This window comes from Arabidopsis thaliana, chromosome 5, assembly GCF_000001735.4.
Source record: "Arabidopsis thaliana chromosome 5, partial sequence".
Classification (NCBI taxonomy): Eukaryota; Viridiplantae; Streptophyta; class Magnoliopsida; order Brassicales; family Brassicaceae; genus Arabidopsis; species Arabidopsis thaliana.
In genome coordinates, this window is record NC_003076.8 from 24165421 (window position 1) to 24193127 (window position 27707).

Sequence of the window (27707 nt, forward strand, 5' to 3'; positions counted from 1 at the left end):
TTAAGGTAAAGCATCTTAATTAATCATCATTGATCCCTTCTATTCAAAGGTTAATAAAAAGAAAGTTGATTATTTATATACATATGGCTTAGTTCTAATGTCGCAGTAAGATTCTTTGGTTCCTCCTAAATTATATAATTGGTGGATATATACAACACTTCCTGATATAATATAGGACATGGACATACATGATACATTTGTACATGCATAGGCAGAACAAATAGTATAATATAATATAACAATAATAATGATCGCGTGGCTGGCTAACATAACACTTTCTTTTTAATTAACATTATCATATGGACACATCACACATGCATATATGTCTTCACGTGGAACTCAAAAGTTTTAAGAGAACTTTTGTAATTATCACCATCTTTTTATATTCACCTAAAAGGTGGCTAGTTACTGTCCGTACTAATGTCCATATATATTCGTATAAGATACGTTCTATATATGTATACATACGTGCATACATTATAGTACTATATATTGTTGGAGCCTTAATCAGAAATCAAGGGTTGGTGTAACAACAATATATGTACATGTGAAAATTTTAAATAAGAAAAAACATGTATTAATACTTCCTCCAATCTAATCAAACTCACGTACATGTATGTCTTACGCGTATATGTGTGTGTATAAAGACTACACTTTACTACGTAGTAATTGATATATAGTATCAATTTAATATGTGTTTATAACATATATCTATTTTTTTAAACATATCTATTTAAGTTTAAGTTTAAGTCCAATAATTTCATTTTACTAGTAAAGATCACAATGTCATTTACCGCATTCACTTAATAATTGCTGAATTCACATAGTGCCTGTAAATTAAGACTAATTTTAGGTTTCAAATAATTTTTCTTTTTTACATAACTTACGATCGATATTTTAAATGGTATTGGTAAGTTTAAGGTATATAGATAGTGTGTCTAAACTAGAGTTCGTTGAAATTGGTCTGAGGTATAAATACCTAAAAGGTTATATATGTTTTTAGTTTAATGTAATTCGATAAATTTTAGTCGAAACCGTTAAGAGATATCAGAATTTCGTTTTCAAATAATATGGGATATAATTACCCGGGATTAACCGTACCTGATAAAATATAGCTCTCGTACGTGTCACATGCCTAATGCCTAGTTAAACTTAAAACGAATATCTATATTTACTGTTATTGATTGTGAGTTACCAACTAAAATATTGTTAAAAGACATTGTAAAACTACAAATGGTTCGAACTGTATACTAATGATGTAAACTCGTGTTTCATCGTTATGTCCGATATTTTTTTCATTCAACCATTATTCAATTTCAAGATTTCTTTATTGTCTTTTTTTCTTTCTAGAAAGCCTATATATTTAATTACCCACTTTGCATATTCAGAGGATAAGTTGATACGTACTTGTTAGCAACCTGTCTAGATCATCTTTTGATTGTAGATTTGACTTTAAATTTCTCACAATTATAAATATGAAAAATAACAAGCAAAGAATTTACAAATGTATATAATTATATACACGCATTGATGAATAAACATATTTAGAAAATAATGTGTTCTAAGGAAATTTTGTGGCATTTTTTAAAAAATAATTAAACAAATAAGAATAGTGTAAAGTTGTTTAAATATGTATGTATAAGTGGCATGCCTTTGAGGATACGAACTTAAAAGGGAGTTAGGTAACTTGCTTGGGAAATAAAATAGCCAACCTTAATTTGAGGTTTCCTCAATGTTCTTATCAAAAAGAATAAAAATTTCGGAAATTCCCTTCATGGATTTTGATATCTAACCCTAATCGTGACCTTCTTTGATAGCTACAATCTCCCTCTCTTTGCTTATTCCCCAAGCAATTTTAGCTTACGAATGTTTTGACTAACTCCACATCGGTTTATCTCTTAAGTTCCCCACCTACAAATATACAAAAAAAGAAGTAAAATAAAAATAATTATTAACAAACCGATGAAGTACTTATCATTTATAAACATGCTTATGAAATGTATTTTCTAAAACATAACCGCTAACCAGAGAAGTTTCCTAGAGTTCTGCTTCAGACTCTTTTGGTCGATCAAGAAGTCTCCAAGAGTTGTTTTTGTTGGGTCTAAACAAAACTTGGCCAGGGAACAAATCAAACTATATTATTAATCTTCTACATCTGGTCCTAAGTTCCTTACTATCTCATGTTAAAATTTGAAGTCTAATATACTCAAAGCTGTCAAAGAAGCAGAACATGGAAGAGGAACTGTCATATCTGAGAAACCAAAATTGGCAATCTTGCATTTCATATTTAGAATCTACGCCATAGTATTGAGATGGAAACAAAGAGTTTTCGAAGAGGGTCAAAGAGTTTGACTTATCTTTGACACCACTCATACATTAGCTGTTCATATAATCTAACAACTAGTCAATATCAAGTGTCTCCAAATTACGGAGAGTACTTCTCTACCAATTATCTTTTTGTTTTTCATAAACATTTTACTAATTGTTTTTTCTATATCTCCTGCTCAAGCAAACACCTAACTCTCCTTTCCTATATATACACTAAAGGTTGAAAACAATGAATCCACAATCTACAGCAAAACATAAGCGAGGCAGAGTCTTCAGAAAACTTACCTGCTCTAAACAACGCCTCCGTGTCCAAGCTCACTTCAATGGCGTTACAGCTACTCCTAGCTGTATTCTCTTGTGTTCTTCTTCTTCCTCAACCTGCATTTGGGATTACAAGGCATTATACGCTGGAAGTATGTGAAGATTGTTTCTTCTGTGTAAATTTCTTAAAAAGGAATGCAGTTATTGATAGAAAGTTTCGTTTTCGCAGATCAAAATGCAGAACGTAACACGTCTTTGCCACACAAAGAGCCTTGTTTCTGTAAACGGGCAGTTTCCAGGTCCTAAGCTTATTGCTAGAGAAGGTGACCAGGTTCTGATCAAAGTCGTTAATCAAGTGCCAAACAACATCTCTCTCCACTGGTAAACAATCTTAAAACCACTTGCACTATACATTAAGAGCAATGTTTGATGACTGACAGCTGGCTTTAATCCGTGAAAATCTCAGGCATGGGATCCGGCAATTACGAAGTGGTTGGGCTGATGGTCCAGCCTATATAACCCAATGTCCTATTCAGACAGGACAAAGCTATGTTTACAACTATACCATTGTTGGTCAACGAGGCACTCTGTGGTACCATGCTCACATTTCATGGCTAAGATCAACAGTCTATGGTCCACTTATCATCCTTCCCAAACGCGGAGTTCCTTACCCGTTTGCTAAACCTCACAAAGAAGTTCCCATGATCTTTGGTAAGGATGATGAGGAACAGAAACAGACAGAGAATCTGATGAGAGTTTAGAAACATAATTACTGATTTTTATGGTTAAATTTCAGGGGAGTGGTTCAACGCAGACACTGAGGCAATCATCCGCCAAGCAACCCAAACAGGAGGTGGTCCCAATGTCTCTGATGCTTACACGATAAACGGGCTTCCTGGTCCATTATACAACTGCTCCGCAAAAGGTGATGGTTGATTCCTACATCTAGATTTAATTATGGTTTGATGATATATGTCCACTAATCCAAGTAATCAATGATGTGAAACAGATACATTCAGACTGAGAGTGAAGCCAGGAAAAACATACCTTCTCAGGCTAATCAATGCTGCACTTAATGACGAGCTCTTTTTCAGCATCGCAAATCACACGGTTACGGTTGTTGAAGCTGATGCGATCTATGTTAAGCCATTTGAGACTGAAACCATCTTAATTGCTCCTGGTCAGACCACAAACGTCCTGCTGAAGACTAAATCTAGTTATCCGAGTGCCTCCTTCTTCATGACTGCTAGACCATACGTCACAGGTCAAGGAACTTTTGATAACTCTACAGTTGCTGGAATCTTAGAATATGAACCACCTAAACAGACCAAAGGTGCTCACTCAAGGACCTCTATCAAAAATCTTCAACTCTTCAAACCGATACTCCCTGCTCTAAACGATACAAATTTTGCTACCAAGTTCAGTAATAAGCTACGCAGCCTGAACAGCAAAAACTTTCCAGCAAACGTGCCTCTGAATGTTGATCGGAAGTTCTTCTTCACAGTAGGACTGGGAACAAACCCGTGCAATCATAAGAATAACCAGACATGCCAAGGTCCTACTAACACCACAATGTTTGCTGCTTCAATCAGTAACATTTCATTCACAATGCCAACAAAAGCTCTCCTTCAATCTCACTATTCTGGGCAATCTCATGGAGTGTATTCCCCAAAATTCCCATGGAGTCCCATTGTCCCTTTTAACTACACAGGCACTCCACCTAACAATACTATGGTTAGTAACGGGACAAACTTGATGGTTCTACCTTATAACACCAGTGTGGAGTTGGTGATGCAAGACACTAGCATTCTTGGCGCAGAAAGCCATCCTCTTCATCTTCATGGGTTCAACTTCTTTGTTGTTGGCCAAGGGTTTGGGAATTTCGACCCGAACAAGGATCCTAGAAACTTCAACCTTGTTGACCCAATAGAGAGGAACACAGTCGGTGTGCCATCTGGTGGATGGGCTGCTATTCGATTCCTTGCAGATAACCCAGGTAAGAGAAACACTAATAAACCAACGAAAGCTTTATATTAGTGTAATCTAATCAAGGATAATAACCGAGTTTACAAATGTTTCACAGGAGTGTGGTTCATGCACTGTCACTTGGAAGTGCATACCAGTTGGGGTCTGAGGATGGCTTGGCTTGTTCTTGATGGAGATAAACCTGATCAGAAACTTCTTCCTCCTCCTGCAGACTTGCCCAAATGCTGAGAATTCTTTCCCCATGATTCAAGTCCTTTTTCTTTTTGTTTCTTGTCTCTTCTTTCTTACAAGCTTCGCACATTTTTTTCGTTTTTTTCCTCGGCCATTTATCGGTTTGACATGAGGTCAATTCCTGTTCAATAATTTGACATGAGGTCAATTTCTTTACAATTATTTACTGTTGCACAGCTCTGTTTTCTGCAAGTGTAGATCTATGTAAACCCAAAACTAATATATATACACAATCTAATTTGCATGTATTGATTTTATAGTTATTTAATACAATCTCTGTAGCAACTAGCTGTTGAAGATATACACAAATCGTTTGAATCAGATGGTCCATGTAACAATGATACAACACCCACATATGACATCTACACACTGTATATATGTACATATTTATGATGAAAATTGAGTCTTGTAAGGAATAAAAAAAACTCAATGGTTCACATATAGACAGACAGTGCAAGAAATTTTGGCTATACATCCAAAACGGTTCTGTACATTTATCCCAACTTTCTTAGTTTAAATTTATTTTTCAAAAATCCTAGGAATAGCCCAAAGTCTAATAAGAACCATAATCACATCTGCTATACATGGGGGATCACTACGAAAAACCCATAATCTGAAGTAATTTTTGGATCTAATGTCTTAGTAAGAAATTGGATTATCCTTGACACCATTTATTAGCTGTTCAGGGTCCAACAACTGGTCAAAACACAAAAGACCATAATCACAGAGCTTCTCTAACACTTGCTTTGATTTTCATAAACTAATAATACTATCTCTGGCTCATGTTTCAAACAAAAACCTACCCTCGTCTTCTCTATATATTCCCTAGGGATCAAAATATGCAAGAGAAAGTAGACGCAAGTTTCAGTGAAGCACCTGCCAAACCAGATTGTACACCAGTTAACCACATGACTCTTTCAAAAATTCATGGGGATGCCGGTTTCCACAGAGTTCAAATTTTTCCATGCTGTGCGCTCCTTAGTCTTCCTCAGCCTGCATCAGGATTTACAAGACTCTAATAAGCTCAGAGTATGGTGAACTTACAAATAGCCTTCTTATCAATAAGTATGAATCATGCACAGCCACTTGTCGGGTTTGAAAATGGCTTCACTTTTTTGGATGGAAACAAAAGTATAAGACTGATCAGTATTCCACAAAACCTCGTAACTCCACCAACATCGTTACCTAAAAGTTGATATCCTAATTTCAGTCCTAGTCTTGGTCAATAGTTTTTCTATTCCTCTGGTTTCACACTACTTTTTATATCTTTGGCGTTCTCGAGAACTTCACATGGGATAATGTCTGTGCAATCAAAATGTTTCTGTTAGTTCATGAAATAGACCAAGGAACCAACACATTAACAGAGAAAATCGCATTTAAGATATACATACCGGACGATCGAGGATCATATGTACTCGCACAAGTTGAGTTGAACAGGACGTGGAAATCCTTCTTCCTTGATACAGGAAACGTCCAATACGTTCAAGCACCAGACTTTCAAGTGCCTACACAAATATTGAGCTTACATATAACATTTCTAGTTTATTCCGCAACTTCGGCGAGTAGATTAGAGTGAATGGTAACGCTTCAAGCACTCCAAAACTTTGCATTCAATCATATTCAAAATGTAGTAAAGGATAAAAAAAAGGGTTGCATCACTCTACCAAAACAACAAAAACTTCAATGCAAATACCATAAAACTTTAACAAGAGAGTTCCAAATATGAAATCCTTCTCAATCTTAATTGTCACCAAGTAACATCTTCAACTACACATACCCAAAAATTTGAAAGATTTCTTAGTTTCAACTACAAAAATTTCTCAAACCTTCAGCTAAAACCCCGAATTAACCAACTTCAATCATCAATCTCCTTCAGTTTCCTCTTTTTCTTGCTCTTCCTCTCCTCTGAACCCATCTCTTCATCACTCTTTCTCTTTTTCTTACTCTTCCTCTCCTCTGAAACGATCTCTTCATCACTCTTCCTCTTCTTCTTCTTCTCCTTTTTTCTCTCTCCACTCCTTTGCTCGTCTTCCAACTTCTCCTTCTCCTTCTCATCAACAACATCTTCGTCTTTGTTCTTCTTTTTCTCCTTTATCTCTGCGCTCTTTTGCTCGTCTTCTAACTTCTCCTTCTCATCAACAACATCTTCGTCGTTGTTCTTCTTGCTCTTCTTCTTCTTTCGCTCCTTTCTATCTGCGCTCTTTTGCTCGTCTTCTAACTTCTCCTTCACCTTCTCATCAACAACATCTTCGTCTTTGTTGTTCTTCTTCTTCTTCTTCTCCTTCTTTCTCTCCCTTCGCTCTTCGCTCCTTTGCTCTGCTTCCAACTTCTCGTTCACCTTCTCATCAACAACATCTGCGTCTTTGCTCTTCTTCATCTTTTTCTCATCACGTTCCCTACCATAAACTGATTCCACACTCACAGCTTCACTATTCCGGTAACGAATCTTCCGACCGTCGAATTCGTCAATGACATTCCGCTCACTCTTTGCATCGGAGCTTTGCTTCGTCTCCGTTGATTTAGTCTCCCTATCGGAGCTTGGCTTCGTCTCCTTTGATTTAATCTCCCTGTGGAAACTCTTTAATTCAGTGAAGGCAGCGGAGGCTCGCCGGAGGTACGCACTAACGTCTTGAGAGGCGCCATTATCAGAGGAAGCGAATCCAGAGAGAAGCTTAGCCGCCTTTGAGAGGGAGATTGGTTCAGCACTAACAACTCTTCCGGTGACAGTCTTCATCGGAAGAAGCTCGAAAGGTCGTCGCGCCTCTCTAACTACACAAATTAGGGCAATTTCCCCTAAAAGCTGACAACTTTCGAAATAAGTAGAAAACACAACTACGAAAGTACCCCTTGCTTGTTTTTTTTTTTCTCACAAGTGAACATATCATAGATGGGCCAACAAAGCCCAAAAATAAAAAAAAGCCCAAACAGACAAACAAAGCCCTTCCCTGTTTTCCTTTTGTTTTTAAAGGATATTAAATATAAAAAAACTCAAGAGATTATAGTTATATAAAATATCTCGTGACCTAATTAATGTTAAGAATATATAGCTCCGTGGCAAAGTGTTCTACGTCAACCAGCCTAAGGTCACGAGTTCGATTACCAAGGCTAGGTTTTTTGTTTTTTTTTCTTTGTTTTTGCTCTCTCCTTGGATCATCCATCTCTATCTCCCGCCTGTTACTTAGCTCTGCTGCTTCTTCTTAAACCCTAAACCCACCTTCCTTCACCGTCGTCTTTTTCACCGTAAGTTGATTCTTCGATCGGTCTCGATTTTACTGTGTTTTTTTTGTTTCTCTTACGCCGATTCAAAACTTAAGTCGTTTTTTTTTTTCTGGGTAATTTTTTTTGTAGCTTTTGTTTGTAGAGATGGAGACGAAGATGGAAATTGAATTCACTAAGAAGCCCTACATCGAAGATGTTGGTCCTCTTAAAATGTATGTTCTTTCAGTTTTTTCTGCTCAAGTTAAACCATTGGTTCTATTGATATAATTTTTCTCAAGTACGCTCCTTTTAGCAGCTGGATCATACTCATTGTGCATAAAATTTGTTTCTTTTTGCTAATGTATAATTTATTTGTTCCAAGCTCTGAAATTTGGATTTGGGTGTCTGAACTCTTTTGTCAACTAGATGACATATTCTCTGCTAAATGCTTTCAAGAGTCTTAGTTTATGTCTGTCTGTAGATTTTCTTGATACAATGGATATTGTGTGCCTTAGGGCGTTGTTCATGAATCTCTGATTTGATTTTATAGTTTTTGAGATTTTGATATTGTGGAGCAAAACTTGTTTGTCAGTTTTTGTTGTTTTTCCTGGTGGGATTTTTGACACTACTATTATCTCTGCAGAAAAAGCATAAACTTCTCTGTGCTTTCTGATCTTGAGGTCATGAAAGCCGCTGAAGTTCAAGTCTGGAACATCGGTTTATACGACCACAGTTTTAAACCCTATGAAAACGGCTTGTTGGATCCTCGAATGGTATCCGATTTTCTTATATACACCTACTATCTTTTGGTTTAACTTCTCTTATGCCAATAACCATGGCAAGTATTGTATGTCATGTTTTTGCCTCCTGCAGTTATTTGCATCAGTATATGTGATTCTAAACATTCTATACTCCAAGATATTTTTTTCATTGTAAGAAGATAAGTACTAAATGGTTTGTTCATTATGATTTTGCAGGGTCCTCCAAACAAAAAGTCTATATGCACAACCTGTGAAGGAAACTTCCAAAATTGTCCGGGACACTATGGATATCTGAAGCTTGACCTCCCAGTTTACAACGTTGGATACTTTAATTTTATCCTTGATATTTTGAAGTGCATTTGTAAGGTAACAGAGTTAGCAGATTATGTCTCTCTAGTTTCTGTTCTATGTTCTGTTTGTTGACCCTTTTACATTTGTTGAATGGAGAAAGTGGAGAAAAATACAGCATAAAAAATATTTCTTGGGAAGATGCCTTTCAAAAAAAAAAACTGGCTGGTTATATTGATGTCTTTGTAGCATCAATAGTACTTCACAAATATTGTTTTTTTCTTCCCACAGCGCTGTTCCAACATGCTTTTAGATGAGAAATTGTATGAAGATCACTTGAGGAAGATGCGGAATCCCAGAATGGAGCCATTGAAGAAGACAGAATTGGCAAAAGCCGTTGTCAAGAAGTGCAGTACGATGGCGAGCCAGAGAATTATAACGTGCAAAAAATGTGGCTACCTGAATGGTATAATTTTGAACTGTTTTTTGGCTTAAACTATTTAGATTCGATGATGCTTTTTTGAAGTTAATAATTTATAACCTTGATTTTTTTTCTCATTCCTCATGCGTTTCATCTTAGGTGCAAAATTTAGCTCGTAGAACATTCTAATAAGTTTCTTAAGTAGCACAAGCAGAAAATTGGGGTTTTTGGGAATTCTAATATCTAATGCCAAAATCCTTTAACCTCTGTTGTTATTGGTTAATCTGAACTTATGTTATATTCTTCTTCCCACCCAATTCGTTTTGATATCGTGGTAATGGTTAATCTATTGATAATTTCAGGGATGGTAAAAAAGATTGCAGCGCAGTTTGGTATAGGCATCAGTCATGACCGATCTAAAATCCATGGTGGAGAGATTGATGAATGTAAATCTGCAATATCCCACACAAAGCAGTCTACTGCAGCAATAAATCCTCTTACCTATGTTCTTGATCCTAACTTGGTGCTCGGGCTTTTTAAAAGAATGAGTGACAAGGTATATTTGAGTTTTTATCTATAATGCACATCTTTTTCTACATAGCTTCCTGCGTTATGTTCTCTTGCTCTCAGAACATGTGCATTGGTATAAAAGGATTTTCTTATTTACTAATAATTCAGTCATGCTGATTCTTATTATTTTTCCTTTTTCTTTCGGAAATCGATAACAGGACTGCGAACTTCTTTATATTGCCTATAGACCTGAGAATCTTATCATAACGTGCATGCTTGTGCCACCTTTATCCATCCGACCGTCTGTTATGATTGGTGGTATTCAAAGGTTAGCTATCGTTTTGTTTATCTTTCTCATGTCAATTATATTTTCTACTGCTGAATTTTTCTTGAAAGAATGTATTTTCTTGCTGCAGCAATGAAAACGACTTAACAGCGCGATTAAAGCAAATCATTCTAGGCAATGCTTCTCTTCATAAAATTTTAAGTCAACCTACCTCATCCCCCAAAAACATGGTACAAGGAGTTTCTATTACATCAATGCGTCCCTGTTATATTTGTGAATTTATGCATTCTGTACTGTAATGTGTTTGTCTCTATTTTTGTTGAATCTTACTTCAAAATGATTTTTTGGTTTACGTTTTTATTCCAATTTTCTGTTATGACTATATCTGGTTCTGTTATTATCTTCTTTCTTATTTGTTGAGTTTTTTTTTTGTTTTAGCAAGTATGGGATACAGTTCAAATCGAGGTTGCAAGATACATTAACAGTGAAGTCCGTGGTTGTCAAAACCAGCCAGAAGAGCATCCACTGTCTGGAATTCTTCAGCGTCTCAAAGGAAAAGGGGGACGTTTCCGTGCAAACTTGTCGGGGAAGCGTGTCGAGTTCACTGGTAGAACTGTAATTTCACCTGATCCCAATCTGAAAATTACAGAGGTAACTTACCTTAAGTGGTGGTTAATTGTTGCTTTTTGTTATTTATATTTTTGGTGTAACTTATCACAAAGGTAACTAAACTTTTCAGGTAGGAATTCCAATCCTTATGGCTCAGATCCTAACTTTTCCTGAATGTGTTTCTCGTCATAATATTGAGAAGTTGAGGCAATGTGTCCGTAATGGCCCTAATAAATACCCTGGTGCCAGAAATGTCAGATATCCAGATGGTTCTTCAAGGTAATGTCAGTAATGTTGTTCTATTAAACTGAAGAAAACTTAATATACCTACGTAGCTAGTTTTCGCAGTCAAAATGATCTTGAGTTTCAGTAAAATTATGTGCACTTGCAAATTTATGTTGACTCGTATATAGGTTTGGTTCATGGTATAGACACACACAAACAGGTAATTTACATAGGTAGAAATGAAAACGTGCAAGTAACAAATCAAACCACTGCGATTTGTTTCAAGAATATAGGTAAACACTATTGCTGAACTGAAGTAGATACCTAATAGGCTAATACCACTGAAGGACTGCGTAGTCCTCATAGGGTCATTGGCATGTGTTTGGCTGTTTGACCATCATATGGGGACATTAACACATTTCATTTCAGGACTTTGGTTGGTGATTATCGCAAGCGTATTGCTGATGAACTGGCCATTGGCTGCATAGTTGACCGCCATTTGCAAGAAGGAGATGTTGTTCTTTTTAACAGGCAACCGAGTCTGCATCGGATGTCTATCATGTGTCACAGGGTCAGTACTGGTTTATAATGCTTAGTCATAATTTTCTCTTGCCCTCATAGCAATCCTAATTTTACATATGTTGTCCCATAGGCAAGAATAATGCCTTGGAGAACGTTGAGGTTCAACGAATCGGTTTGTAACCCATATAATGCTGATTTTGATGGTGATGAGATGAACATGCACGTACCACAAACAGAGGAGGCTCGGACAGAGGCTATTACATTGATGGGGGTACCTTCTCTTTTACTTAGCATCATATGAAGTTTCTTGGGAATAGTCAATTATACGTTGACAACATTTAACACTCTATATGCTCATAGTAATGCACACATACATACATAAGTACCAGATGATGACGAGATGGAGTCTTGCCTAACAAATTTCACCATATTTTCAACTGAACCATTAGGCTTTCCTAAGCAATTTAAAAGATCTAGATTCTGGAGGTGAGGATTTGATGAGTTTAAAGTGTTAGAAAAAATTCATTTGTAATGTGTATATGAACGATCTCAATGGACAGAAAGGATGATAGAGTAAAAGCGAGGAAATTGTTTCATCTAAGCTGTGTTTGTTATATGAGCTGTTGGTTCTTGGTCTGTTTAACTGTTAATACTAATTATCTGGGTGTTAATTTTTCCCTCTGGGTGATAATTGACTTCTCCCTTGGTTGGTATCTCAGGTACAAAACAATTTATGCACCCCAAAAAATGGAGAAATTTTAGTAGCATCAACGCAGGACTTTTTGACATCTTCTTTTTTGATAACGAGAAAGGACACATTTTATGACCGTGCAGCCTTTTCACTTATATGTTCTTACATGGGAGATGGGATGGATTCCATAGATTTGCCAACACCCACAATCCTTAAGGTATGAGATTTTTACCTCTGTAGTTCATCACAACTGACTTCAGAGTGTTAAATAGCAACAGCTTGTTCTGTTGGTGTCAACTATCTTATATATATTTTTCTGTGCGTGTGTTAATTTCTCATTAGCTTTTTGCTGCCCTATTTCTTCTGGTAATCTGGCGTCATTGATTCTGAAATTGAGCGATAATAGTTGGGTTGTATGACATTGTACATTATTTTCTTTAGTCAATGAGTTCAAACTTCAAATTCTGTTAGTTATTGATATTTTAATCTGCGTGGGCAAATAAGTTGGGGACACTGGGAATTCTTCTGCCATTTTTAGCACTTTCTTTCCTTTCTATTGAATTTCTTATCCAGATTCTATATTTTTGATGCAGCCAATAGAGCTTTGGACTGGTAAACAGATCTTTAGTGTTTTGCTGCGTCCAAATGCAAGTATTAGAGTCTACGTAACTCTTAATGTGAAAGAGAAGAACTTCAAGAAGGGAGAGCATGGTTTCGATGAAACAATGTGCATAAATGATGGATGGGTTTATTTTCGAAACAGTGAGCTAATATCAGGACAGTTGGGGAAGGCTACGTTAGGTAAGTTCAACATGGTATGCAATATGTAGCAAATGCAGCAGATAGCTGTTCATTCTGGAACTTTTCTATATTTTGAGCACTCGATATTTTTCCTCTAGGAAATGGAAACAAGGATGGATTATATTCTATTCTTCTAAGAGATTACAACTCCCATGCTGCTGCAGTCTGCATGAATCGGCTAGCAAAATTGAGGTGAGTTCATCTCTTTTGACTAATTTTTCCTTGATCTCGCAGCAATTGCAATTTTTGTCTTGCTCATTCGTTTTTCTGCTTCATGTCTATAAGAATTGCAAAAGTTCTCCGTTCGTGCTTTGTATGTACTGTGTTTTCTATGACCTTTCTCTGCTATCTAACATTGCTGCATCGAGTAAATGCATAGTTTTCTTGTCTAACAGGTAGCTTTTTATCTTATTTTGCGCAGTGCTCGGTGGATTGGTATCCATGGCTTCTCTATTGGAATTGATGACGTTCAACCTGGTGAAGAGTTGAGTAAGGAAAGAAAAGACAGCATCCAGTTTGGATATGACCAGTGCCATCGCAAAATTGAGGAATTTAATAGAGGAAATTTGCAACTTAAAGCTGGTCTAGATGGTGCAAAATCCTTAGAAGCTGAAATAACAGGGATTCTCAATACAATTCGAGAAGCCACTGGGAAGGTAAATACGCAGCTTCTATTTTGAGTTAGTAAATTCATGTTCTAAGGTACATATGTGATTTAATTTACTAAGATACGTGTATGGGCTAAGGTGACGCTTTGATTTGCAGTCATTTTTTTTTACTATTTGTTTGCCTTGTCGTTCCATTAGTATCTTGTTTCAAAGGTGAGTTATAAATTGTTCCAAGATGAGTAAGGAGTAAAAAATCTATATTGAAGGAGTATCTTTGATAATTTATCTACTTTATTCAAAAGACAATGAATCCAGATCCTGGTTACCTACCAAAATACTAAAGCTTCATCTTGTCATTATATGATATACAGGCCTGTATGAGCGGATTACATTGGAGAAATAGTCCCTTGATCATGTCACAATGTGGTTCCAAAGGATCTCCTATCAATATCAGTCAGATGGTCGCATGTGTTGGTCAGCAGACAGTTAATGGTCACCGTGCTCCTGATGGATTTATAGATCGAAGTCTTCCTCATTTCCCTAGGATGTCCAAATCACCTGCAGTAAGTAAACGGCTTGCCAACCACTCCACCAATTTCTGATATATTTCTGTTAAGTTTTTGTGCTATTTTCATATCTCTTGCGTTGAAAATTTTCTTAAGCTATTTGTTGGAGGTGTCTCTAGAACAAGTAGAACCATTTACTCGCCTCTGAATAATTTGTAGTAGGCTTCTTGGGCATCACCTTATGGGATCCTGATTACACTAACTTCTGGTTACTACTTTGAGAGCTAGGACCCTGATCTCATGTCTTCTTGCCATCGCAGGCGAAAGGTTTTGTTGCTAATTCGTTCTACAGTGGTCTTACTGCCACAGAATTTTTCTTTCACACTATGGGTGGACGAGAAGGTCTAGTTGATACAGCGGTATGCATTAATCCTTTTCTTTTTTTCCATCCTGGTCCATTGTGAATTATGAAAAAGTTGTTCATAGAAAGAGACTGCCATGATGGTTCTCTGAATTGTGACAGTGTTTGAACATCTGGACTGAAGATGGTCTTCACCTTGTTGTAACTTGTAACGATATTCTTGTCTATTGCAGGTGAAAACTGCAAGTACAGGTTACATGTCTCGTAGACTGATGAAAGCCTTGGAGGATCTATTAGTCCATTATGATAACACAGTGAGAAATGCCAGCGGATGTATACTTCAATTTACTTATGGGGATGATGGAATGGACCCAGCACTAATGGAAGGAAAGGATGGAGCTCCTTTAAATTTTAATAGATTATTTCTGAAAGTTCAGGTGCTTTTTTCGACTTTTGTATATTGGTTTTGGTCTCTCTTTATTTAGAGTTTTGTCACAATCGGTACTTGCATTTTGCAGGCCACATGTCCTCCTCGATCTCACCACACATATCTTTCTTCAGAAGAATTGTCGCAAAAGTTTGAAGAGGAATTAGTCAGACATGATAAAAGTCGGGTTTGCACTGATGCCTTTGTGAAATCTCTTCGAGAATTTGTTTCCTTGCTCGGAGTGAAGTCTGCAAGCCCGCCCCAGGTTTTATATAAAGCATCTGGTGTGACTGATAAGCAACTCGAGGTGACTCTCTTTGTCTTCCTTTTTTGGAGAAGAAAAATACTCGGTGCATCATGCATCTCAGTATTTTTTTGTGCCGTTCCTTGATTATATATATTGTTAGCTACATCCAGTTAACGAAAAATTATCACACCTAGTCTCTCCCGTGGATATTTCTATAATTTGGAGAAATTTTCCCATTTCTTGTGGTGTTAGGACAAAAATATGAAATATTACCTCTGATATATATAAATATGCAGGTATTTGTAAAAATTTGTGTATTTCGCTACCGGGAAAAAAAAATTGAGGCTGGGACTGCAATTGGGACAATAGGAGCTCAGAGTATTGGAGAACCTGGGACACAAATGACTTTGAAAACTTTTCACTTTGCTGGAGTTGCGAGCATGAGTATCCTTGTTGAAAATGCCTATTTTCTGAATTTCGCTATAAAACTAGTGCTTATACATATGAGTAGTTGGTTGTTTTGATTTCCTGATTCTGGTTCAGATATCACACAAGGAGTCCCCCGAATCAATGAAATCATCAATGCTTCCAAAAATATAAGCACGCCTGTCATCTCTGCAGAACTTGAGAACCCCCTGGAATTGACTAGTGCACGATGGGTGAAAGGACGCATTGAGAAAACTACTTTAGGACAGGTTCTCTTTTCCTCTACATTTTGATCTGAATTATATTACATATCCAGTATTTGATTGTCGCCGCTGCTTGTTTTAAGTCCATAATGTGGATAGCCTTTTATAAATATCAACTATTGGATCGTTGGTTCAGCACCTTCTTGTTAGATACTCTTTCTGTTTATCATTGTTTTTACCAATCATGTTGTCGAAATCCACTTGAATTATGGACCAGGTTGCTGAGAGTATCGAGGTGCTAATGACTTCAACATCAGCGTCAGTGAGGATAATTCTTGACAATAAAATAATCGAGGAGGCATGTTTATCTATAACCCCCTGGTCGGTAAAAAATTCCATCCTAAAGACCCCCAGAATCAAACTCAACGATAATGTAAGGTCCTTAGATATTGTTGATGTATTCATTGTGGTGCACTCAGATCTTAAGTCTCTTTGCAATGTAACTTTTGCAGGATATTAGGGTTTTAGATACGGGTTTGGATATTACTCCCGTGGTGGATAAAAGTAGGGCTCATTTCAATCTCCACAATCTGAAGAATGTGCTGCCAAATATTATAGTGAATGTGATATTCGTTAAACCTCTCTCTTACATATATATCCAAAAATTCTACGACTGTTTCCTAATTTTGTTTCTTTTAGTACAATGTCTCTTTCACTGACTGAGAAAATTCATTCTGTTGAATTGTCATGATAGGGGATCAAAACAGTTGAGCGAGTTGTTGTCGCAGAGGATATGGATAAAAGTAAACAGATAGATGGGAAGACAAAGTGGAAACTGTTTGTGGAGGGGTAAGTTTTCTCGAGCTTCAAGAGATTTGATTTTCCTCTGTTCTTTTGTCCTTCCTATAAGTGCTAGCTAAGCTGATAATTCCATGTCCTCGTTGGGCATGGTTTGTTATGGTGAATCCTTGATTTAGTTCATTAAGCAGTCTTTGTTTCTGTTTCTGGTAAGCCACTGATATGAATTCAGTATTTCACGTGCTTAAACCAAACTTTTAAACAAAACAAAACGCTTTCTAGAAACATATACATGTCCGGTTTGAAATTCTTATTTAAGATTATGAATATTTAGCTTGATATATGTTTCAGCACAAACCTCCTGGCAGTTATGGGGACACCGGGAATCAATGGGAGAACTACTACAAGTAACAATGTTGTCGAAGTAAGCAAAACACTTGGAATCGAGGCTGCAAGGACAACGATTATTGATGAAATAGGGACAGTTATGGGAAACCATGGTATGAGTATAGACATCCGTCACATGATGCTTTTGGCTGATGTCATGACTTACAGGGTCAGTTCTAACTTCTAAGGACTCTTGAATCTGTTATTATTATCGCTACTAATAACTTTATTGCAATACAGTCATGTTAATGATTAAATGTTACTTCAATTTCTTGATCAGGGGGAGGTTCTCGGAATACAAAGAACCGGGATTCAGAAGATGGATAAAAGTGTTCTGATGCAGGCATCTTTTGAGAGGACTGGAGATCATTTATTTAGTGCAGCAGCTAGCGGAAAAGTTGATAACATAGAGGGAGTTACAGAATGTGTGATTATGGGCATACCAATGAAGCTCGGAACCGGGATACTCAAAGTCCTTCAAAGGTCAGATTTCATTCCTCTCTGTTTTTTGGGGTTGAGGTTGTGACTTTTGCTTATGACATTACTCGAGTTGTCTGATAGACATGCGAGATCTCATCTTGTTCAATGAGCCTTTTTTATATAGAAAAAAATGTAAACGTTAAACATATGCTTAAGATACCAACTACCATTATTAGTTCAATTTGTTCCATTAATCTCGTCTGTAAACTAACTCTGTGGTTAATCTTGATCTACAGGACCGATGATTTGCCCAAGTTGAAATATGGACCTGATCCAATCATCTCTTGAAAAGACAGAAACAAAGGTTCACATGCCGAATATATATAGATGACAAGCAACGCAAGATCAGTGCAGATGCAACCAAATTCTTGGGTTCTATAATTCAACCACCCAATTTGCATACTGAAGGCTAAGCAAAGGCCTGGTGACAATCTGCCAATTTCGATAGCCCCGTATAGGATACTGCAGCAAGCATAGTTTAGATTCAAACTCGAATTTTCTTTTTTGTCTACAAAGGGGAAAGATTGTTTGCCCTGAGTTTATTTTCTTCTTTCTGTTCTGATCACTGTTTTAGACAATATTTATCTTTTGAACCTTGGTATCTCATTGAAATTCACAAGTAGTAACAGTTTACCAAAAGTAAGAAAACAAAGATTTGTCATTTTGAGGGTCTACAATCTTATTCTATATTGAGTTAGTCAATAGAGTGTAATCTGCAGCCGAGGCTCATCGGGCTCTGTCAAGACCTGTCTTATGAAAGCTCTTCTCCACCACACCTCAAATGCTCGTTGCACATTTGGACAATCATCACCTTTGCTCAGAAACCGATCAAACCATTTCATCAGAATCACTTGTTGTTGTCTCAACGACAAAGTCAATATGGTCTGGCTGAGTCCATCCTCCACCAGTTTCCTATCCAGAGATCTCGAGGATAACCGTCTCATCCACCCGAAATCATCATACAAAGCCTCTAACCATGTATTCAGAACCGCAAACCTAGTCTCCCGATTCACCAAGATCCTTCCTTTACCAATACCAACACATATCTGCGCGGTGATCTTGCTTATTTCGTGTCTGTACATCGTTGGGATCTTGGAATGAAGATTCGCTAGCTCCTTTTGATCCGCCCATAGTTTCACAAACTCACTGCACAGTTTCTTCTCAATCAATATATCTACCATCCACAGCATGTTATCAGCTTCTCTGGCGATTTCTCCCATCAGAGCACCACGGTCTTTCCCCGGATCATTCATCTGTGTGGTCACTTCAGATAAGCAAAGCACAAGAGACGTGAGACATCGATGGCACAAACCATAGAGTGTGTCTCTAGAGACATCATAATCGGCTTCTTCTCTAACCAATTTAAAGATCAAAACTTTCATCTCTCGCCGAGCTTTATCATCTTTCGCTTGTAGAACACCAGTGAGAAGCTTCGAAAAGATATCATCAGTTCTAGTTCTCGTTGAGGAAGTCGAAGGTTGAGATGAAACTCTCTGAAGAATCAAAGTGACAGAATCATCAGGAAGATGAAGCTCTTCAAGACAAGTCACAACAGTCTCTTCTTCATCTTCTGACCATGGTACAGCTTCCAAATGCTCCAAACATGACATAACGCCTTCATCAAACGAGATAGCTGCAGAAACCTAGCCGAGAAAATGAGATTCACACATTAACACCATCACAAAATCAAAGCAAAACAAACCAATAACACAGTTGGACAATATATACCTTGAGTAAAGCCAAGATTTTGATGACATTTTCACCGATCAACTTCTTCTTGAGATCATCACTATACATCAAAACAACAGTCTCTACATAAATCTCTAAATCATCACACTCACTTATCTCCACCATGTGAGAAACTCCTTTCTCTCTTCTAGAATTCATCTTCTCCATAAAAAACCTACTCTTCTCAGATAAAACCTTCCGATGAACATCCATAGTGACTCTGTAACCGTCTTTGCCCACCACAGTCAGCTTAACGTCTCCTGGCCCGAGGCTGTGGCCGTAAACGACGCCGTTCTTGAACTCCGTCAAGATTTGAGCCACGCGCGCGTGAGATTTCCTCCTTGGTAGCTCGCGGTTGTGCTCGTCTGACATCATATCGAAAAGAGTCGGGTTTGAGAGAGTCGATTCGTTTGGTGGCGGAGGAGGTGGCGGAGGAAGAGGAGGAGAGGCGGTGGAGAGTTTAATCGGAGATGAGATTCTTGACGGAGAAAAAGAGAGAGAAGGGTCTGCGATAAACCCTTGTTTGATCATCGTTGATACTTCTCTTGACGCCATTGAAGAAGTAAAAATTCTCAAAACTTTCTCGAGAGCAAAAAAAAAGAAAACTTTATGATTGTAAGAGAATTTCCGCGGGAAAATTAGCGAAGTTTCTTCTTACTGGAAATCTCAAAAACAGACAAGAAGCTTCAACTTAAGAAGAACTTTAAGAGAAGACAAGAAATTGTGGGAATTTGTTTCCTTTCTTGGGAAAATAAAAGAGAGTGGACAAAGATGCAGATTTCCCCACACAAGAAGAAATGAAACTGTGGGAGAATCAGAATCCAAGAAAATGAAAGGACTTTGGATCTGTGAATATAAAACTACAATTGCAATGGACAGTGAGAGAAAAATGAAGACTTGTTTTTTTATATATCCTTTACAGATAGATTGATCATTGCCTTTGCCTCCATAGGTTCTCTAAACTTTCACAAAGAAATTAGACTTATTGGTCCTTCCGGTTTGATTTTTTGTTGATCGGATCAGTCCGGTCTAGCCCGAGCAAGAACCGGTTTAAAAGTATTTCCATTTGAGTGGGGTACACATGGATTTGAAAGCTGATGGACAAATATATATAAATTAGATTTTAACCCGCGGTATACCGCGGGACGATTTATTTTTTTAAAGTAATATATATTAAAATTTACAAATTTTATTTTTATAAAATATTTATATTTTACAGTTAATAATTGTTATTAAGTAACGCTATAACACGAATCCATGAGACAATTGTTAAAAAACTGAAGTTGTAACCCCTATTAAAACAGCATATTAATAATATTTTAAAATTTTATAAATATTGATTCAAATACATCCACCATATAACCCAATTCCTAAATAAAACATGTTCTATAATTTCTTTATCCGTCCCGTGATTTTTTTTTAAAGTAGTAATTTTTAAAATTTAAGAATTATTTTTTATATATAAAAGTTTTGCAAATTGTATCATTCTCTAATACATTTATATTTTATAGTTTAATTTCATATATAGTAACATTATACATACCATATAACATTTTTGGTTTTATATAATCTTTTCTAAATTAGGATGATTTGATATGTTTAATATTAGTAGTCTTACAAAATAATAAATTAAAGATTTAACCCGTATTGAAACGGTGGATTAATTATATTTATTTTTTATTAATGTTGATTCAAAAACCCGTCACTCCAAATCCGTCTTGCCAAAAAGCTATTTATTTAATTAATATTAATTTTATTAATGATATGACTCTGAACTATAATCTAAACATTTTAGCTAATAATATAGGAGTACACCATATTTATTTAATAGAGAAATGTACCATGTGACCCGAATGCACTTTTACCCAAATCCACCAAAAAAGTCTTGCAAAAATACTATAGAGATAAGAAACGATAGTCGGTTTTGATAGGTATAAGATTAGCAAATATATTAGTTAGCTTAAATTAGTTAAAGAATACAAATTGAAAAGGTATATTACACTTTATTCGAATATAGTATCAAAACTTATATAACACAGAGATTTGATAATTTTTTAATTGTTGAATACTTTTTTGTGCTAATTTTTATGTGATTAAGATTAATTGATTTTGTATATAAAATATTAAATTGTTTTACGAACTTATTTGTTTATACTTTGGTAACAGATAGATATTTGAGTATTAAGTATATTTTGCTTAAGTTTAGGAAATCTTTGATGACCCGTCTTTAGATCCAATAAGTCCTATAATCTAGATATGAACATGCAGTATACCGCATGTAGGCTTATATTTTAGTTAAACTAAAAACTTTTATTGTAAAGATGATTTAAAAATATATGATATTATTTTATTTGATTTTAAATGTATAATAAACTGTGAGTTGTATATGTTTTGTTGATATTATCTATATTGTTTAGTGTTTAAGATTATACACTTGTAGTTTGATTGTTAATTTAAGGGTTTCACCTGTAGTATACCATCTTGTATTAATATCGATCTAAACCCGTCAATTCTAAGATTTTCCAGCTTGTATTAAAAATTGAATCACATCATACACATAAAAAAATCTAATATATTATTAATTATTATAGTATATAAGATTATAAATTTTCAATATAATATGTATGAAATTGAATATAAATATTTCAAATTATGACCCGTTACTCAGTAGAAAGTTTTCTTAAATCTATTTTTCACTCTTTATAATATTTTTTCATGTATTGAACAGTTTATATTCGTTTTTTAAAAATTCAAATTATGGCATATGCGAAAAAACTCTAATTATTTTTTTATAGTGATGATATTATTTTTTCGCAAAAATAGAATCATAGTGAGAAGTGAACTATAATAATTAATAAAAACTTAATATAATAATTTAGATATAAAATCTAATTTGTTGATTTCAATAGATTACTTTTTTGGAAATTAATAATGTATTTCGTTTTTCTAATTAAATTAAACTAACTAAAATTTAGATAGCAAATCTTAATATGTTGATTTTGATTGGTTATTATTTTTGAAAATTAATAATGTATTTCGTTTTTTAATTAAATTTAATTAATTAAATTAATATTTGACTTTTTAATCCTTAAAGAGATAAATTAATTTACTCTTTAAAATTTTATTTTTAATGGCATACCTATGTAATTACTTACAAAAATTAATGTTTTATTTTTAATGTACTTCCCAAGTAGGATCATCTGTTCATGTACATTAGAATTATGCGTTTGATCAAAGCATATTCACTTGGATTTTATCTCTTGGATCTTGAGAATCAACTAAAAAATTTTGTCCGTTTGTCGTCTATATTGGTAAGTTTTCAATAAAATTTACGTACATATTCAATATGAAGCTCAAACTTGTTCTACCACCGACTACATAATGTCAATTTTCGAAAATTTTCTAAATGATATGGAAAAAAAACATAACAAAAAAAGATGTTGTAGATGTTGTGAGTGGGAAGGCAATAGTGGCCCAAAGCATTAAACGTCTATGGTAAAGCAATGTGACAAGAGGCTATAAGATTTTCTTTCAATCAATAAAATTTATTTCTCCAATTGAAAAAGTTTGGTTACCTCTCTCTCATGGCAAATCTACCTTTAGATGTTGTGATCATGAATATATGAAATAGCAATTAATACACATCATTGTTTATAATATAAAGAGAGAATAGAATCACATTTACACATTCATTAACTTTGTATTCCATTTGTTCTTGGATATTAAACATAGTACTACTGTATACAACAACTTTCTTTCATTTAAATGTTAATGCAGTTTAGTTTCAAGTCAAAAGAATGTCTTAAAACGTTTGGGCCATTAGAATTCATGGATTTGGATATAGAGGATTAATTTAGAACTGAACCATAGAATTTGAGGCCCAAATAATTTTATGGGCCAAAATAATTGGGCTTTATAGAAAACACAAAATCACCCTGCATATCCACGTTGAAGACACCATCACCGTCGCTGCAAATCCCTCTGCTTCTTCCTCCATTCCTATAATCACTATAGAATATGAAACCTCCGGCTAAATCTCCGGCCGGATTCTGAACGGAGAAAGAACAGTCATCTCCAATAAACAGAGCAACATCTCCTAAGTCTCTCACTTCTTCCCATCTCTTCTCTTCTCTCTTCAGATTATAAACTCTAAACTCAACCACAGATTTCGAAATATCCGATTTGCACCAAACGGTTTTCACGTATTTGTCCACAAGAAACACTTCTCCGCCGGAACATTCCACTAGATGTTTCTTGTGACCTCCTCCTCCGACCAAACCTTCAGCCAAATCCGAAACCTTGAAATCCACATCGTAAATTACGGTTTTGCCCTTATCATCTACAACGATGCAACGATTGTCTTTGTATAACATTATGTCCTCGTAAATCACATTCCATGAATTATCCAAAATTTTCCATTTTTCATCGTTTCCACTCTTCAAAAACCCTAATTTCCCACCACTGTGAATCGCAATTATCGCCGAGTCTTCCCCTGAAGACAAAATCACAACTTTGTCGGAATGCAGAGACCAGAAACAAGGCACTGCACCACCACCATTGTTTGCGTACTCCATACGATAAGTTCTACGAACCAATCTCACATGAAACTCCTGCAAGTCGATCTTTGACGGGAAATTCTCAGGTAAGAAACAGATTCTGTCGTTTGAGAATAGATCCAAGACTCGCATAATCCCTGGAGTTGTCTCTTGAAGCTTAACCAGACAAGTTCTCGGATTCAAAGGAGCTTCAAGTTTATAGACATTGCTTTGTTTCAGAGTGAAGAAACCAGAGGATGAAGAAGAAGATGACCAAAAAGGAAGATACTTTGGGAATTTAGACAAACGGTTGTTTTTGTTGGAGAGAGGAAGAGAGAGACGCCAAGTGGCACATACAGAGCGGAGACAGAGGAGATGAATGGTGTCTGATGAGTCGTGGTCAAGACGATCGGAGATCAACTCAAGAATATCTAAAGGAAGATCAGACCATTGAGAAGGAAGAAGAGAAGAAGAATCCATGGAAGATGACAAAAGTGAGGGATTCTGTTCTTCTTGGGTTTAGGAATTTTGGATCATGTAACTTGTACTATATATAAATGTCTACATAATGTCGTTATGATTCATCTTTGATGTTGAGCTTAAAATAATTTGGAAGTTATCCGCGGATAAGAAAATTGAATATGATATCATTGTGTATTGCTAGACGCCAATATTTCATATATCAAATTGATACATTTATTTTAGTATATTACTATATATGGTTGTCTTTGTGGTTTATATGTTGCATGATGTCTATTTAAACATATATTAGTGGTAAGTAGACCATGCTTTTTGCAAATGTTAAGATATATTATATTGTTATTTACAACATTACCAACAACAAAAAAATATTGTTATTTTCAATGTACCATTGACCAACCATATATAGTAATATACTAAAAATGTATCAATTTGATATCTTAAATATTGGCGTCTAGCAATACACAATGATATCATATTCAATTTTCTTATCCGCAGATAACATCCAAATTATTTTAAGTTCAACACTAATTTAAAACGTTGCATCATTATAATCATAAAGTTTAACGGCCTCATAAAACATTAATGGAAGAAAAAACAATTTTTCACGATTACTCTTCGTTAACTTCTTCCACACGTTAGGGTCTCTACTTTCTACATCTTTAAAAGCTCTTTCAAGGACAAAACTTGACACATACTCTTTGTCTCTAAATCACTAAATAGCATACATTCTCTTAGTTAAAATCCCAGAAAATTCCAATAAACCTGATTGTCTCGATCTTGCCATCGACTCTTTTCTCGACTTTCTAACATTCGAAGCCTCGATTCGATGCATAATGACCCAATAACACATGGTCCCAAGCGTCGTGAGCATTATCGTTGCACCAAACACCGTCACGCCAACCGCTAGCCACCGCTCTTCTTCACCAACCACCACAAACGCTAACGCCAAAAATGCCACAGATATCAAAACGCAAGCTAACCACATCAACTTGTTTATCACAGCCATCATATTCTTCTTTGCCTTGTGTTCAATCGCAACCACTGAAGTCTGAACCACCACAACCGCTAAAGATATAAAAAGAGCGATTGAATCGAATATGAAGAAGATCGCAAACGCGGGTCTATCCGCGATGTTCGCTTCTCCGAGAGATTGTCCCGGTAAGAGCGAACTCAATTCGTCTGCATATTGCCCCGGGACAGTGAAAATGGCGGCGAAAGCGACGGTTGCAATTAGAACCGCCACGACTGTGGTTGAGTTAATCGCATTGTCAAGACCTTCTACGTGCATTTTGTTAATGCGTTTGGCGATTCCTTGAACGCGTTTTCTTGTCTCTCGAGCGTGTTCTAGCTGGTGATGAACTTCATGTTTGATGTCGCTCACCGTTTGTTTGAGCTCACGCGCCGCGTTTGGCCTAGTAGTGTTGTTGATAGCTTTAGCCGAGGGAACGCCGCGGGTTTTGAGAACCGCGGCGATCTGAGGATGGCCGGTTTTCTCAGCCGTGTCAAGCGGCGTTTCTCCTGCTCTGTTTATCGCTTTTGTGCTTGGGCTTGTCTCGTTGTTATCTAGAAGTAATTCCACTATCTGCAATCACATTAAAATCTCTCTAAGTTACAATATCAAATATTTATCCAATTATACTCATTACATTTAATTTGCAACATATAAATTTCGTTAAATGTCAAAAACGTAATGTTTACGTTTGCATGTACATTTTATATACAAAAGTAATTTTTATGTTTTACCGTTTAAAAATAGTAAAATTTTCATTTGAAAACAAAAATTATTGGAGATGATTAACGAACCTTAATGCGACCTTTCCTAGTAGCAACATGTAACGCAGTGTTCCCTTTAGAATCAGCCATATTCAACGAAGACCGATGTCCCTTCATTAACTCAACCACCACATCAATGCTTTGTCCTTTCACCGCCATGTGAAGTGGCGTCTGACCCTTTTTATCAGTCCTCGTTGCCGTGTCCGGTTCCACCGCCACAATCGCTTTTACCACTTCCGCGTGACCATTCCTAGCCGCCGAGTGCAATGCTGTTTTCCCGTTGCTTTTTGCGATCGCGGCTAGGCTACTCCCTGCTGCTTCTAGTAGATACTCTACGACCTCTACGTGTCCCTGAGCTGCCGCCGTGTGTAGAGCCGTCGTGTTTGATAAGTCCACCGTCATTGATAGCTCCGGATGTTCTTCCATTAGTACTCTCAAAACATCTATAAAAATAGATTTCAAATTTCATCAATGTATCACACATGTAAATAAATATAGAATATTATCATCAGTTTTTCTTTAATTCTTTCCATTCAATTCTTTAAATCAACCAAAGATTAACACTTTAACCATATTTTCGTGTAATTTTTTCTTCCCAATTCTTAAGAACAAACAAAGATAGGTAGTTTTAAGTTCAGTTCTTAATATCAAGCAAACATTGAAATTTTCATCATTTTGGATAGAAGAAAACCGACAAAATTCATACCTAATTCGCCTTGTTTAGCAGCAATGTGGAAAGGATCGAACCCATTTCTAGCTTTGGTCTCAGCGTCTTCAAGATCATAGTACTTGATGAGCTCTGCAACCACGTCCGCATCACCATATTCTGCCGCCACATAAAGAGCGGTCTCACCGCATTGGTTCTGTTTCCGCAACAAATCTCTTAGTTCATCTTCTGATTCCATATGATTACTCAAAATCTCTTTCACCGCAGAGAAATCTCCGCGTCTCACAGCCGAAAGGAGCTGCGAATCTTCGCGTTTCCCGGTGAATTGCTTCGCCATTGTCTTTTTAACAACGGTTGGTTTTGCAGCCATTGGTGCTGGTGTCGATGTTGATGCTTCCTCCATTATATCAACGCAGGTAGTTACAAATAGATTCAATACCAACAAATGACTCCTATATCAAATGGGATCAAAAACAACATGAATTTTTGAATGTTAACGCTAATAGTCTACTTAAAACAATTAAAGAGACGTGGATCTAAAGATAACCTAACAAGGTAAAGCTTCTTGTTCGTTTATAATATGATCAAGAGTCAAAGATCTTTCACAAGATGTCTTGTAAAGTTGAAGAATCATCCATCTGATCCTATTTGATTTGGTGGCTTCTCGTGGAACTCGAATCCAAGCCAATGCATCGGGAAACCAGAAAGATTGTTTTTGAAAGACGTAGGATCTAAGAAAATTCCAAAGGTAAGAACTTTTCTGTTCTGTTTTTTCCTCTCCCTCATCTTCTCTCCTATTTTAAGAAAGTTTAGTAACAGAGAAATGAAGACAAAAGATCTCAGTCGTTGATTAACAACTATTGCACAGATGGCATTGTCTCAAAACGTTCACACCTTGATGTTGCTTGTCTCAAATCATAGAAGCATTAACAAAACCAACCGTTACAAAAAATATGTTTC

The 27707-nt window shown here is 36.1% G+C and overlaps 6 protein-coding genes, 2 long non-coding RNA genes and 1 other non-coding gene across 16 annotated transcripts; 3 read left to right on the top strand and 6 right to left on the bottom strand.

The window, feature by feature from the left end:
- Positions 1 to 1720: 1720 nt before the first annotated feature.
- On the bottom strand, positions 1721 to 4841 carry AT5G60022. 2 transcript variants are annotated; one of them, NR_143362.1, is made up of 4 exons: positions 4710 to 4841; positions 4355 to 4597; positions 2614 to 2706; positions 1721 to 1911 (listed from the first exon to the last, which is right to left on the bottom strand). It is a non-coding gene; the product is annotated as an other RNA (long non-coding RNA). The 2 variants fall into 2 exon arrangements; NR_143363.1 differs by having other exon boundaries at positions 2026 to 2706.
- On the top strand, positions 2576 to 5042 carry LAC17 (laccase 17; the record flags this gene model as incomplete). 3 transcript variants are annotated; one of them, NM_125395.3, is made up of 6 exons in its annotated part: positions 2576 to 2741; positions 2819 to 2970; positions 3056 to 3300; positions 3386 to 3514; positions 3599 to 4585; positions 4673 to 5042. In NM_125395.3, 6 exons carry the CDS (start codon positions 2652 to 2654, stop codon positions 4801 to 4803), a joined length of 1734 nt encoding a protein of 577 aa, NP_200810.1. The 3 variants fall into 3 exon arrangements, with proteins under 3 accessions (NP_200810.1, NP_001330990.1, NP_001330991.1); NM_001345382.1 differs by lacking the exon at positions 4673 to 5042 and having other exon boundaries at positions 2652 to 2741; positions 3599 to 4626; NM_001345383.1 differs by lacking the exon at positions 2576 to 2741 and having other exon boundaries at positions 2825 to 2970; positions 4673 to 4803.
- On the bottom strand, positions 4907 to 6655 carry AT5G00685. Of its 2 annotated transcripts, none has more exons than NR_144219.1 (4): positions 6198 to 6264; positions 5992 to 6108; positions 5683 to 5799; positions 4907 to 4927 (listed from the first exon to the last, which is right to left on the bottom strand). It is a non-coding gene; the product is annotated as an uncharacterized misc_RNA (transcript). The 2 variants fall into 2 exon arrangements; NR_144220.1 differs by lacking the exon at positions 4907 to 4927 and adding an exon at positions 6633 to 6655 and having other exon boundaries at positions 5189 to 5799; positions 6198 to 6311.
- On the bottom strand, positions 6468 to 7626 carry AT5G60030 (uncharacterized protein). 3 transcript variants are annotated; one of them, NM_001345385.1, is made up of 2 exons: positions 7037 to 7604; positions 6468 to 6853 (listed from the first exon to the last, which is right to left on the bottom strand). In NM_001345385.1, exons 1-2 carry the CDS (start codon positions 7538 to 7540, stop codon positions 6662 to 6664), a joined length of 696 nt encoding a protein of 231 aa, NP_001332313.1. In that variant the 5' UTR covers positions 7541 to 7604; the 3' UTR covers positions 6468 to 6661. The 3 variants fall into 3 exon arrangements, with proteins under 3 accessions (NP_001332313.1, NP_001332314.1, NP_200811.1); NM_001345384.1 differs by having other exon boundaries at positions 6468 to 7036; positions 7145 to 7555; NM_125396.3 differs by having other exon boundaries at positions 6468 to 7626.
- A 212-nt stretch (positions 7627 to 7838) lies between these two features.
- Positions 7839 to 18221, top strand: NRPC1 (nuclear RNA polymerase C1). Of its 2 annotated transcripts, NM_001203644.1 has the most exons (29): positions 7839 to 8046; positions 8155 to 8237; positions 8648 to 8777; positions 8982 to 9161; positions 9345 to 9519; positions 9837 to 10030; positions 10203 to 10312; positions 10401 to 10500; positions 10709 to 10921; positions 11010 to 11158; positions 11534 to 11675; positions 11757 to 11897; positions 12346 to 12534; positions 12911 to 13118; positions 13196 to 13310; positions 13540 to 13774; positions 14098 to 14289; positions 14553 to 14651; positions 14827 to 15030; positions 15112 to 15327; positions 15564 to 15711; positions 15811 to 15962; positions 16174 to 16329; positions 16409 to 16519; positions 16651 to 16699; positions 16807 to 16846; positions 17046 to 17250; positions 17362 to 17564; positions 17798 to 17878. In NM_001203644.1, exons 2-29 carry the CDS (start codon positions 8170 to 8172, stop codon positions 17847 to 17849), a joined length of 4176 nt encoding a protein of 1391 aa, NP_001190573.1. In that variant the 5' UTR covers positions 7839 to 8046; positions 8155 to 8169; the 3' UTR covers positions 17850 to 17878. The 2 variants fall into 2 exon arrangements, with proteins under 2 accessions (NP_001190573.1, NP_200812.2); NM_125397.3 differs by lacking the exon at positions 16807 to 16846 and having other exon boundaries at positions 7943 to 8046; positions 8982 to 9131; positions 13217 to 13310; positions 16651 to 16745; positions 17798 to 18221.
- AT5G60050 (BTB/POZ domain-containing protein) lies at positions 18147 to 20209 on the bottom strand. The gene is made up of 2 exons (NM_125398.2): positions 19290 to 20209; positions 18147 to 19204 (listed from the first exon to the last, which is right to left on the bottom strand). Exons 1-2 carry the CDS (start codon positions 19842 to 19844, stop codon positions 18260 to 18262), a joined length of 1500 nt encoding a protein of 499 aa, NP_200813.1. The 5' UTR covers positions 19845 to 20209; the 3' UTR covers positions 18147 to 18259.
- AT5G08950 lies at positions 19886 to 20154 on the top strand. The gene has a single exon (NR_143139.1). It is a non-coding gene; the product is annotated as an other RNA (long non-coding RNA).
- A 2853-nt stretch (positions 20210 to 23062) lies between the features above and the next one.
- On the bottom strand, positions 23063 to 24345 carry AT5G60060 (F-box SKIP23-like protein (DUF295)). The gene has a single exon (NM_125399.2). It carries the CDS (start codon positions 24302 to 24304, stop codon positions 23180 to 23182), a length of 1125 nt encoding a protein of 374 aa, NP_200814.1. The 5' UTR covers positions 24305 to 24345; the 3' UTR covers positions 23063 to 23179.
- A 498-nt stretch (positions 24346 to 24843) lies between these two features.
- AT5G60070 (ankyrin repeat family protein) lies at positions 24844 to 27474 on the bottom strand. Its single transcript, NM_125400.3, has 4 exons — positions 27295 to 27474; positions 26787 to 27199; positions 26111 to 26523; positions 24844 to 25889 (listed from the first exon to the last, which is right to left on the bottom strand). The coding sequence occupies exons 2-4, from the start codon at positions 27148 to 27150 to the stop codon at positions 25020 to 25022; spliced, it is 1647 nt and encodes a 548-aa protein (NP_200815.1). The 5' UTR covers positions 27151 to 27199; positions 27295 to 27474; the 3' UTR covers positions 24844 to 25019.
- Positions 27475 to 27707: the final 233 nt, after the last annotated feature.

What these genes read in the sequence shown, in the direction of transcription:
- AT5G60030 (NM_125396.3), bottom strand. Translation starts at nt 7,540, where the DNA reads ATGAAGACTGTCACCGGAAGAGTTGTTAGTGCTGAACCAATCTCCCTC.
- NRPC1 (NM_001203644.1), top strand. Translation starts at nt 8,170, where the DNA reads ATGGAGACGAAGATGGAAATTGAATTCACTAAGAAGCCCTACATCGAA. An exon ending in AAGGTCTAGTTGATACAGCG is followed by an intron (nt 14,652 to 14,826) that starts GTATGCATTAAT and finishes TGTCTATTGCAG; the next exon opens with GTGAAAACTGCAAGTACAGG. An exon ending in CGCAGAGGATATGGATAAAA is followed by an intron (nt 16,700 to 16,806) that starts GTAAACAGATAG and finishes CCTTCCTATAAG; the next exon opens with TGCTAGCTAAGCTGATAATT.
- AT5G60050 (NM_125398.2), bottom strand. Translation starts at nt 19,844, where the DNA reads ATGGCGTCAAGAGAAGTATCAACGATGATCAAACAAGGGTTTATCGCA. An exon ending in AAATCTTGGCTTTACTCAAG is followed by an intron (nt 19,205 to 19,289) that starts GTATATATTGTC and finishes TTTCTCGGCTAG; the next exon opens with GTTTCTGCAGCTATCTCGTT.
- AT5G60060 (NM_125399.2), bottom strand. Translation starts at nt 24,304, where the DNA reads ATGGATTCTTCTTCTCTTCTTCCTTCTCAATGGTCTGATCTTCCTTTA.
- AT5G60070 (NM_125400.3), bottom strand. Translation starts at nt 27,150, where the DNA reads ATGGAGGAAGCATCAACATCGACACCAGCACCAATGGCTGCAAAACCA. An exon ending in TGCTAAACAAGGCGAATTAG is followed by an intron (nt 26,524 to 26,786) that starts GTATGAATTTTG and finishes CTATTTTTATAG; the next exon opens with ATGTTTTGAGAGTACTAATG. An exon ending in CTAGGAAAGGTCGCATTAAG is followed by an intron (nt 25,890 to 26,110) that starts GTTCGTTAATCA and finishes ATGTGATTGCAG; the next exon opens with ATAGTGGAATTACTTCTAGA.